This window comes from Hypomesus transpacificus, chromosome 10 (genome assembly GCF_021917145.1).
Source record: "Hypomesus transpacificus isolate Combined female chromosome 10, fHypTra1, whole genome shotgun sequence".
In the NCBI taxonomy this organism is placed as follows: Eukaryota; Metazoa; Chordata; class Actinopteri; order Osmeriformes; family Osmeridae; genus Hypomesus; species Hypomesus transpacificus.
In genome coordinates, this window is record NC_061069.1 from 2,480,749 (window position 1) to 2,493,623 (window position 12,875).

The window sequence follows — 12,875 nt, forward strand, 5'->3', positions numbered from 1 at the left end:
TGGCAGCCCCAGTATCTGTAATAAACATTATGTGTTTAGGATAGACTGAAACCTTTAGTTTCATATACTAGCTATGCCTAGCTACAATCTATGTAATGTTTCTGGGTAATCCAAGATGGTGAGTTTAATCTGAAAACACAGTTTCAGTTACTGCAAATACCTCAAAAACAATCCACTATCCAAATTGTCTTCCATCTCAACAAAGAGATTTGGACAAAACCTCATACTCAATTTTCAATGCCTGGTTATATTTAGACAGTGAAGGCTGTTTCCCCAATGTGAATAGTATTAGTCACAATTATTTGGAGCTGCCCATTTTTGTCCAGCTTTTAAAATCCTCATTGGTCTCTGATGCCCTTCTGTTGTTTGCTAGCCAATAAAGAGACTGGTTTGGATTGCACAGTGTCAATGCTAAGTGAAACATTCACAATACTCTGATCACAATTTGAGTAGAGAGATGGTAGTCATACAGTATGTTAGTCTCAATTTTGTGTCAAATTATAGAAACAAATGTGTGTTAATGAATAAAACTCACGTCTTTGGTTTCTAAGAAATCACTAATCTGATTGAATTTGAATACATCTCTATTAGCATTCATTCAAATTAAGTCAAAGTTATTTTCTTGCTATACTTTATGGCCACAAGAGTTCCATTTTAATTTCTCTGCATAAATCTCGACCCAAATCTATGAATGAAAGTGGATGAAATTATACATCAATTCCACCTTGAATGGTTCTGATAAGAGGTCAGTATATTATACTGTAGCTCCAATTGATAAAGGCTGATTGTAATTGGCTGTTTGTAACTGACCCTGACAGTGAGCTTTGTCTGATAGACACCCACTTAATAAAGCACAATCAAAACTCATCAGGCAAATCCCCCATCAAACTTTCTATGAACTATGATATAGATATATAGCTGTTTAGTTGTGATCTAAGTTTTATTTAAAGATGCTATAAAGTGGATAGGTTGGGGTTTTGCCCCGCCTATACTAAACCTAAGCTGAAAACGGGAGAGAAACTGTTCAACGGTCTAACTCCACATTTCACTGCGCTTTGCACATGCTTTCAGGAACTCATTTCACACGTATACAATGTACTGAGAAGAAAATCATGGAATTTGCTTGACAGCATCTTTAACCCATTGATGTGGGCTTCCTTGTACTGCAGTCCTCAATAAGACTTCCTATTTCTTTCTCCTTGGTATGATTGAAGTGACAATTTCTATCCCCACATCATACTGCTTAAGCTTTTATCCTCGGTCTCAACCTGACATGCCACAAAACATGTGTAAAATCATCTCAGATCCAACCACTCAAATCAGTCAATCAACTGGTCATGATGTGATATTGCTCAATTGATCATACAAAAAAAGATACAAAAAGCCTTTACTAATCTTACCTTTACTAATTATGGATGAAGAGGTGCATAGGGCAGGAGGAAGGGTGACCAGTTCAAAGATTAGATGTGACTGATCAGAAGGTACAGTATCATGTAATAACACAGCACACAGGGCACAAACGTGGACCTGAAGTGACCACGGTCTTGTCCTGAGGGGTCCCCAAACCGTGACATCAAATTATGAATATTATGAGCGTATAGAGCCAAGTTTATATTGTCCCCCAGTGGCTTCACAGCTAGAGAATGACACATCTGTGACGAGGACAGACAAGAACCTTGGATCACATCCCACAACTGTTCCTGCCCAACAAGAGCCAAGTGCATTTTAGATTAACTACAGAGTCGAATGAACACACAGAAAAGGACACAGAGTTTAAAAATGCATAAACCTCTTTAGGAGCCACTCTGCGGTACACATTAATATTAATACATTTAGAAATAAATGGAAACGGGCAGTTTATAGACCCTTACCTGAGAGACTTTGGTGCTGTGTGACACCTCTGATTTTTTTGTGAGATTGTTGGCACTGCTAACTGCCAATAGTTCTGCCAAAGTTCCCTTTAAGGAGACTTTTAGAACACTCAACAAGGTCAAATGTGAAACGTTACTATTTTGCTCTGTCAAAATACTACGTCTTAATATATACAGCATTGAATGCCTTGTCTTAAGTATTCTAGCAACAATACAGTGTCCTGAATTTGAAACATCATTCCTGTATAAAGAACAAATAGTACTGTCCAATGTCCAATATTGCTCAGAGCAATCCCAAAGGGATGTCTCTGGGAATAGAGACTGCTATTATATACTGTATAGATACTGACAGCTGAGTGTAGACCTATAGCAGTAGGTAAACAATTTATATTGATATGTAGTTCTCACATCAAAGAAATATTGACGTCAGCTAAGCACATCAGCTAGGAGGAAGTGTTAATGAAAGATTTCACACGTGATGCCAATACATCTGCAGCCCCATTTTGATTTAGCAAGTTCAGTCGACGTAAGCTCGAAATTGAAACAGGATATCAAATAGGTGGCCTAACATTTGTTCTCAAATCTTTTTCCTGTTTAGCATATTTGGTTAATCGGGGGGGACTGTTGTTAGAGCTTTGTCCATTGTACTGACAATATGGCTTACATTGTTAATGCCAAGTCTTGTAATGCACTAGACAGTAAAATTCTGGCTCATAGATTCATGATAACGAAATAGCTTTTTCCAGAGGGAATATCTCATAATTTGTTAGAAGAATGATTTCTCTATTCTTAGAGGATGGGAGACATGGTGCTGAAGTCGAGGTAGGCTCCAACAGTATGACACTGCCAGGTCAGAACATGCACATTATGTCAGCTCACTTGTCTCAAGACCCATGCAACCCCATGCTGTAGCATCATGCTGAGTTTGCTGACTTGATCATGGATCGTAGGGTCCTTGTTAAGGCTTTTCAACAATGTTGAACCTGAACCTGTGATATGCATTGATCCACACATACATACATGTGTGTGGATCGATGTAAACTTTGTCAGCCACTGTGATTGTGGTATTACATTAGGAATAAATTTCATTTTCCTTTAAATTAGGAAACGAATACAAAAATAACTGGTACATAGGCCTGCTGCTTACTTGAGCTTATATTGCTGTAGTGTGACATCCCACTCAGGCTCGGCTAAATATGAACAAAGCATTAGACAATAATCTTATCTCTGGAAAAGTGGGATTTACAGAAGTGCAACCAAACTGGCCCTGCAGCGCCAAGAAGGGAAGTTGTCTTATTAAGCCTCCTGGGATGCCACGCACACATTTCCCTGTGATGAACTGTAGACTACAGAGAAACATGTCTTGGACTGAGTCACAGGCATTTAAGATCATCAGCTTTTTAGTAGTGCTACTGCTACCCCACAGAAGTTCACATACCTTCATAAAGGCAATGTGTGTGCGCTCACAGTCAGACCATGCAGAATGTCCGTTTATTTCAGTCAAGGCTCTGGCCAAGGCATCATACTCAATGACATCATACACCTGACCTATTGCATGTTTATGTGTGTGTACTACAAATGCAATGTTTTCCAGAATGTGAGGTTTCAGTTAGGTAATAAAATGCTTCCAATTCCCTCATACTTCAGTTTATCCGCCCACCTCTCCCCCTGCGTGTGCACACACACACAAACACCTTATTTTTGGTTTTGTCAAGGATCAAGTGAGTTGGGAACACATATCTGTTTTGCCATGAGTCTCCATTATCAAGGCTTCCCTGTCAGAATCCATAAACAAACAATCCGTCTCACCTAATAACATACTGGGCTACTGCGACTTCCCTTATTCCTTTTCTAACAAGGAATTATTTCATTACTCATGTGTAAGTAATATCTTTTCAATACCTCAATACTGATCGACTAATGTCTCCTGTGTGAACACATTACAACATTGAATGACTTTGGTGATTCTACTTATAAACCATTAGGTGTTGCTTTTGTCATGGGCTACTTTATAGTGAGCACGCTTCATTGACAAGCCTGCACTGGAGCCAGCTTCAGCCACATAATAGACTTATTCATTTGAAGTCTGGTACAAAGACATAATTTTAAAGTAAAATGGTGACCATTTGAAGCACTCATATGAGATTGCAGAGAAATATTGAAGACAAGGATAAAATTGCTTTTCAATCAGTCAATTTAGTGATCATATCTTTTGAATTGTAAAGTACAGCATTCTATTGATGACTACAATAATTTGCAATCATGTAATTGAAAAACGCACTGGATTCCAGCCACTATCTGCAACAGCATCATGAATTATTTGCTGCTGTTCATATTAGATGGTTACATTTAAATGTAATCCCACATACATTTGTCAGCGTGCAATAATAAAGAAGTGCAGTAGGTCTATATCAAATTATTTAAAAAAACACAAGCGAGTAAAAACGCACAAGAAAAAACTTTACAAGTAAAGGTAATCTTACTTGTGGTGTTGTACTTCACCCCATTGATGTACTCAGGGCATGGTCTCTCCACTATCCGCCCGGTGTTGCTCCTTGGCCAACATGTTCCAATCTCGTCGGTGGTAGCATTGCAATATGAACCTTTGAATAGAATAGTTGAGTTATTGGGTACTGCAAAAATGTATAATTACCAATTTTCTAAATCCAATTGAAGTGCGTGATTCGTACCATCGATGTTCATTAAGGAGAACGATGCGTTTTCGTAAAATGTGTCTTGAAAGGCATCCATTAGACTACAGTTTGGGTCACCAAACTCCCCGAAGATTATTTGATAAATTGTAGCATCCATATTCCAACTGTAATGTTAACTAGGCTAATGCTGAAATGTGAAGCTAAATCCAATAGACTCTGAATACGGCGTACAGCGCACACGAGCTACATCTGACTTTTGCGCCCGTGTCTATCCACGCCGAAGAACTTCGCTGTCCAAATTGATGTGCCAAATTCTAACACCTCATGTGCACGCCCACTCTCATTCACGCTCTCCATTGTCACAATCGTAAACCGCTTACAACTTGACACAATTTCTGTTCTGATGAAATAGTGAAGTCTCAAATGCGTTCATCCAGAGTGCACCCATGGGTATTAGCCTTATTTGATTACGTGATTTAAAGCGCATGCATCCAGTGCGTATACATTTTCTTGGTAATTGGTAGTACGACTTCATCGTAAAAAGTTTATACCATGCAGTAGTGTTGTCGATATCGATTGTCCATTGGTTTTGAAGTAATAACGATTCATGTTAATATTGTTCTTGTTTTGTAGCACTGTCGATACTAGCCTATTATGTTTGTCCGCATTTAATACCATATCAGTGTTTTGGTTTTTTAAATGAAAAAATAGAAACTGTTGACTGAGGAACCATGAGTAGACCATAGTCATGGTAAAAAAGCCAACAATTGTTTTTAAGATTTAACACATTTTTCTGTGTAGAGCATACTTTGTCAAACACTTCTAGAAAGACCCATGGGTAGAGCATAGCCTACAATAGATCTTGACTGAATCTGAGGTCCTGCTGTTACGAGCGTAGTCTGAGACAATATCTTTATTTTGGAGTGAGGGGGTTCTCTCTAGTCTCCCTGTTTCAGGTGTACTCGAGACGTTTATGGGTATCCAATACCGTCCTCAGTCCTGCACATGAGTGTTGATTTTACCCAGTGAATGTGGAAGTTTAATTGCACGTGCTATAAATAGCACACCTAAATGTTAATGCATTCCCCTAGAGCAGTGGACGGCTCTAGTGTGAGCCTGTTAAAGGCGATGCAATGCAATTGGAGTGGCATGTTTTTACCATAATCACAGTGATGACTGCATGACTACAGTCATGTTCCGTGGATGGGGAAATTAACCATTATCCTATGATGGATTACATCAAGGTATATTCTGCAATGCCTTTGAAGTCACAAACATGTTATATTATAGTTTGTGTTTTCTCACTGAACTGAATGTTTTTGTCAAAAAGCTTTGCCTGAGTAAAGGTTCAATCTCTTATCAGAATAGGGCTCTACTCTAACTTTTTTTGCTGGAGCACCAGTGTAAAACCTTAGGGGCACAGACAAAAATGTTGGGGCACAGTCAGTTTCTGTTTTTAAAAACATTGCATCATTATTAGATTGTTGAATGAATTACACAAAATTGACCGGAAACAGGATTGGTTATTAATAATTTACCTATTGATTTATTACTTTTTTGTATTCATTGTAACATTGTTTCAAACTGACTGGCTTGGTCAAGCTTTGTAGCATGGGAGTCTTGAAACTGACAGTTTTCAGCACATTTAGAGGCATCAAACATTTCCAGGGAGGGCGCCTCTGTACTTATCCGAGTGAGGTCCTCTGTGGTGGATGAGTTCAAACTACTAATTAATGGGAAATTAGTCGTTTTTATGTCATATTCGCACTCGTGTTCATGTACGGTCGCAACTGCGCTCTTGGTTTTCAGCATGGCTTACGGTAGGACAGAAGGGGACTCCGTTTGGGGGTCAATTTTGTTGACAGAAGCATTGTTTAAGTTTGTATTGTTGAACTCGTGTTTATGTTGGTATGTGTAGTGTTGGACGTTAGTTTTCTTAGTTCTATTGTTCACACTGAGTGTGAAGGTTATAGCTGGCTAGATTGCTAGACAGCTGTTACAGCGCAGGACAGATGCAGTGGCCATCGCAGGACACAGCCCATGAGGTTTATCCGAGTCACATTGAAATATCTCTCCAAAAATTCGCAAATAAGGGTTTGAGCATTTTTGGGTTCCATCATCTCTTTTCAAGTAACTGACAGCCTGCAGGTTGAAAACATTGACTGAATATCTATGGTTAAAACTCGCTCGAACCTGTGCGCCTAAATACTTTTCCTTGCTTGCACACATATTTGTATTCGGCATATGCGAGTAAAATCGTTGCAGCTAACCCAACTTAATTTGACGTGATGTGTCGCACTCACATAGTCGACTTCCAATAACTCATCAAATCTCGATCAGAGAAAGGTAAACCTATCCTGAGTTTCAAAGGTCTTGAGGCCTGGTCTGGATGAGGGATGTTTCATCAGGGTTGCATATATCAAAAGCTTGCAAATTTGAGTCTGAAATCCTAGAGCTGTCTTGAAAACCTCAGAACCTGACCACATGACTCACAAGAGTGCACATCCAGAGCATTTTTCTCAATAAAAAAAGCATTTTTCTCAATAAAATAAATTGACCCTTGAGGTGCTTATTGAATGAGGTTTTCCTTCAGTTCCATTTCCATGTGAACGGCTGATTCACCTGAAAATGGGATTCTGATAACTGATCAGATGTTGAATATGGATGATTGCTGTCCTTAATCATAATTTTGTTCTCTGTTTAGACATTGTTAACTTTGTTGATTTAGTCAAAGCTGTTGAATGGACTGCAATTTCACCTTCTAAACCTGCTGAACCTTGGACCTGCCTTGTTCTATCTTCACAACTTAGGCCATATGAAGACCTTCTGTGAATCAGCAACATATGCTGCTGGACTCAAGCTTTCTGACCTGATTTCCAAATGTTGTCATGTCTTCAAGCTAGTTCAACCTCTTTTGTGCTGGTTCAAAGAAGCACATTTGCTTCAGTTGTCTGACAAAGACAGAGCTGCCAAGCCCCGGGGACAGAGAGAATCTGCAAATTCTCCCTAACTGAGGTGTTACAGTGAGCAAGGCACAGGAGGGTGGGGAAGCAGATGGCAAAGTGGGAGCAGAGAGGAATCACAAAGGAAGAATAGCTGGAGAAGTTAGTCCTTTTTTGGTTGGCTTTATGTCAGATAAGGTCTTTGGAAGGTGTTTTCGTAGTTTATTTATTCCATTTGAGTACATTGCGTTCATATGTTCTGTATGTACTTGTGGGACCCGGCAGTTTTTCATGTTTTCGTTGTTGTTTTGCTGCATCTGGTAATTTTTCACTTGATAAAGAACCAGCAGAGAGCTGTTAGTTTGATGTGCCGGTGAGAAGACAAGGGCAGAAGCTGCCAGTTTGAAGTGAGCAATGTGAAGTGGGAAATGGCAATGCTAAAATGGGACGTGTCAAAGCTTTTAAAGGGTAATAGAGGGGATTCACAGTCCAGCAGAATACAGCAGATTTGTTTCTAAAGCAATAAATGCTTACAACACAATATTTCTTTTGGGTTTAAAAAACTAAGGAGCTCAGTGCTACTCTCAGCACTGTGATTGTTTAACTCATGTGAATAGCAAGGGCATCTTTGTTATCTCTGTGCTTCTGAACCAAACACTGAAAAAAGGTGTTGTAATTTAAGTATCTGATAATGCCACAGCTCATTTTATGATTATTTTAACTATCTGGGTTAATTAATACCTTGAATTTAATTAAAGTGATTCCAATTATAGACATTTTTGTTATTGGATAAATGTTAGAATTGTCTCAAAAGTATTTGATCATTCCATTGTCAACGAACTGACTTATTTTGAGTGTACTTCCTTGATTTCAATCAACAGACACTGAGGTGTCCTCAACTTTATGCATATGTACCACCAATGAAACACAAAAGTAGTCTGGCCTATTCTTCTGTCAGTCCTTATTCAGATGAATACACCTAATGTAAGTGGACAGCATGTCAAGGAGCTGGAGGTTTGAAACTGTCAATCAGACGCAACAAGTTGAATAGTAAAATCCATATATGGAACCCATATATATACATTAGTACTATATATACAGTATTGTGCAAAAGTTTTAGGCAGGTGTGAAAAAATGCTGTAAAGTAAGAATGCTTTCAAAAATAGACATGGTCATTGATTATATTTATCAATTAACTAAATGCAAAGTGAGTGAACAGAAGAAAAATCTACATCAAATCCATATTTGGTGTGACCACTCTTTGCCTTCAAAACAGCATCAATTCTTCTAGGTACACTTGCACAAAGTCAGGGTTTTTGTAGGCATATAGTCAGGTGTATAATTAAATAATTATGCCAAACAGGTGCTGATGATCATTAATTCAATATGTAGGTTGAAACACAATAATTAACTGAAACAGAAAGAGCTGTGTAGGAGTTATAAAACTGGGTGAGGAACAGCCAAACTCAGCTAACAAGGTGAGGTTGCTGAAGACAGTTTACTGTCAAAAGTCATACACCATGGCAAGACTGAGCACAGCAACACGACACAAGGTAGTTATATTGCATCAGCCAGGTTTCTCCCAGGCAGAAATTTCAAGGTAGACAGGGGTTTTCAGATGTGCTGTCCAAGTTCTTTTGAAGAAGCACAAAGAAATGGGCTTCGTCGAGGACCGTAGACGCAGCGGTCGGCCAAGGAAACTTACTGCAGCAACTGAGATGCATCATGCTTACTTCCCTTCGCAATCGGAAGATGTCCAGCTGTGCCATCAGCTCAGAATTGGCAAAAAACAGTGGGACCCTGGTACACCCATCTCCTGTCCGGTGAAGTCTGGTCAAAAGTGGCATTCGTGAAAGACTTGCAGCCAAAAAGCCATATCTCCGACGTGGAAACGACCAAGCGACTCAACTATGCACGAAAACACAGGAACTGGGGTGCAGAAAAATGGCAGCAGGTGGTCTGGATTATTAGTAAACATGTGAAATATTTGGGCGTAGCAGAAGGCAGTTTGTTCGCGGAAGGGCTGGAGAGCGGCACACGTGTCTGCAGGCAACTGTGAAGCATGGTGGAGGTTCATTGCAAGTTTGGGGCTGCATTTTTTGCAAATAGAGTTGGGGATTTGGTCCGAATTAATGGTCTCCCCAATGCTGATACGTGCAGAGAGATACTTATCCATCATGCAATACCATCAGGGAGGCATCTGATTGGCCCCAAATGTATTCTGCAGCATAACGACCCCAAACATACAGCAAAAGTCAGAACTATCTTCAGTGCAAAAGAACGAGGAGTCCTGGAAGTGATGGTATGGCCCCCACAGAGCCCTGATCACAACATCATCGATTCTGTCGGGGATTACATGGAGAGAGAAGCAACTGAGGCTGCCTAAATCCACAGAAGAACTGTAGTTAGTTCTCCAAGATGTTTGGGCCAACCCCTACCTGCTAAGTTCCTTCAAAAACTGTGTGCAAGTGTACCTACAAGAATTGATGCTGTTTTGAAGGCAAAGGGTGGTCACACCAAATATTGATTTGATGTAGATTTTTCTCCTGTTCACTTAGTATTATGTCCTTTGAGCTCATTAGGTCAAGTTTACTGGTCATGACTAGACATAAAGTGTTCTTACTCTTGGGTTAAAAAGGCAAGGTGAATAGTCAGTGTTTGTAAACGACACGTCTATGGACGATAGCTGACAATTGGTTTACACATTTTGAAACATAAAAAGCAAAGGATTACTTGACACGTGGGTACATTTTGTGGCACATTTCATTACCTGTGACATTGTAGAGTGCAGAGAGAGCCTCACAGTACATCTCAAGCAGAGCAGTCAGGGACAGTCTACACAGTACACTGGGCTGAGCAAGGACAAGAAAAAAGGCAAGTCACATAATCAGACAACAATGAACCACATAAATGATCACAGCCATTGTGAGTATCCTTGTGTCCCTGTGTTTTTTTGTCTACTTCAAGTGGGACAGCAATTAGGTTCTCCCTAACACTATAGTCCCTTGAACTGGCCGACTTAGCAGGGGAACTCTGCATTTGGGCGCACAAAGTCCAGCCAACGGCTTGGTCGTCCTTGGTGCACAATTCCATAATTAGTTTAATTAACATAATAGTTTGTTTGACCTTGCATCTCCTCCACCTTTCCAAGTGTCTGGTCAAATTTGACAATGGCAGAACCTTTCTTTTGTAATCAAGGCCAGCTGGTTATACTGACTGGCCTTTCTGACCTCAGGGACCTAACAATTACAAATGAAAGGGGGGGGAGAGGTGAATAGGGGGTTCAGAGGGTAGGAGGGGGTCAGCATGTCAGCTGCAGAAAAAGGTCTCCTCTGGGATTTGAGAGGTAACTATGAGCCAGTTGTCTTAAGGATCCTGTCAGCATTGAGTCTGTTAAACCACATTGGAGTCAAACTAACCCCTGAAAAGACAGCACAGCCCTGTTTATGATTAACTGTAATCAAAATGCTAAACTGAAGCTGCTTCTGGCTCTGAGTCCCTTCAATACTTGTTGCCTGTGTCGCACATAGAGCTCAAGGATCCTGCTGAGTGGCAGCACTATCTCTGGCAGAAACCCCTGTAGGTGAGGAACCGCACTGTGGAAGATGAATGGAATTGTTTATTTGTTCAGGGTTGCTTTCTTGAGCAGATATCAGTGTGGGTTAGTCTCAAAAGAGAAGCTACATACTGAAGCTTTCTGCAGCAAATATGTAGACTTTGCTTTTGTAGCATCTTTTTTATATCTTCTCTCCATTATGTGGCAGAACTGTTGTCTGTTTGGCCATGTACAGATGTACTGTCCTGAATTAAAATGTTTGTGCTCTCATCTGTTAGAAACCGACTTGTTTTCATAGACTTCCTGGATCATAATTCTAGAATAATACAGATCATGAATAGTATATTATAGAATTATGGCATTGTATGTAGGCCTAATGATGTAAAGTAAGATTTTCTGAACAATCCTCAAGGACCGTTACTGTTTGGTTTTCCATGACGTGTGATTTGTGTTGAATTGCTCGCATTTATGTGTAGTTGACCAGAGTAACAAACTTCAATAATTCAAGCTACAATATTCTGTGCAGTTTGACTGAGATTAAAATGGACACATGGGCCATTTAATATCTATTTTATATTATGTTAGTGCTTCGCTAATATGATTATTGAAGCATTAACTTTAAACTTGAAGCCATTTCTTTGTGACGAATAATGTTCCCACTTTCCATGCTGTGCTGAGGAGTTTTGAGTACAGATTTATTTGCCGATTAACAGAGTCAAAGAATAAAATTGTAACCGCCTTAACCAACCCTGCACTTTGTGATACCAGATATACCTCCCAACTCTGGAAACACTGGAACACGCATCTATACTTGTTTTAATTATTGTGTATGTATGAGCTTTATGTATGTATGTTTTGTACGTTCCCTTTATGTAATATGTGGTATATATCTATGTTTGTGTGTTTGTGTGTACCCCTCTTGTAATATGTTGTGGTTACTTTTTCTATCTGGACCTTGACTCTGCAAAATAAAGTTATACATATAAACTGTCCAAGTTTACATATTTTAATACTCACATAAAGTAGTATCAGAAGTATCAAAATCTTTGATAACTGACACATGTTGAAGTTTGATTCATGTCAAGAATTCTCCTCAAAAAGAAAAACATTGTTCCAATAAGTAATACCTCAACATTTCTGTAAATGAAATAAAACTGCACAATAGCTTTTTAACCCTTGAAAAAAAGTATCCTTATCCTTCAACAGATGACATCATCTTGCTGAAAGACTAAAGTTTAAAAGTGTCCCTCGTTATCTCAGAAAAATAACTGTCCCCATGCAGTCCTGTGTTTTCTGTCTCTGTGAAGTCTCTGTTTTTCTAAAACAGAAAATAAACATTGTTATCTCCGACATGATGAGCGGCACAGAATACCCAATCCTGCATATCCACAAACAAAAAGGCAACTCAATAATGAGACACTCTCTGTGACTGGTGGAGACCGCAGCCTTCTCCCATTTCTCCCAGACTTCACCACACACTCAGTGATCAGCTGGCGGTGGAACCCGCTGCCAAAAAATACATTCCAAAGTCCAGCAACTTACTTTCTTTTTTTTGTGTCTTTGTGTAGATCCACATTTAAACTGTGTTGGGCGAGGATATTTTTCCCAGAGAATCCACTGAAAGTCTTCTGTATGTGTTACAATAAGAGTCGTACTTATGCAGTGTGTCTCTTCCTGTACATCGTAGAATAGATGTAGACTAGATATGTGAGAGGTTCTCATTAGCCTTATGTTTATTGTAACTTTCAAGTATAGAGTAGAATACAGAAATGTTATCTGCCTAATTATTTCTGATACATGTCTTGTCAAACTGTAACATAGGTCTATGTTCATCACGTAGAGACCTGTGTAC

At 39.4% G+C, this 12,875-nt stretch overlaps 1 protein-coding gene across 2 annotated transcripts in view; it reads right to left on the reverse strand.

The window, feature by feature from the left end:
- The window catches only part of LOC124473178 (corticotropin-releasing factor receptor 2), a 38,543-nt gene extending 26,136 nt beyond the window's left edge, over positions 1–12,407 (reverse strand). Inside the window, exons 1-3 of one of the 2 annotated variants that reach the window (XM_047028489.1) lie at positions 12,041–12,407; positions 10,238–10,319; positions 4,355–4,474 (exon numbers count right to left, since the gene is read on the reverse strand). In XM_047028489.1, the coding sequence (XP_046884445.1) occupies positions 4,355–4,474; positions 10,238–10,319; positions 12,041–12,085 (247 nt within the window). In that variant the 5' untranslated portion in view covers positions 12,086–12,407. Of the gene's footprint in view, positions 1–4,354; positions 4,475–4,561; positions 4,746–10,237; positions 10,320–12,040 lie in introns of those variants that run through there. The other variant, XM_047028491.1, reaches the window with a different exon arrangement.
- Positions 12,408–12,875: the final 468 nt, after the last annotated feature.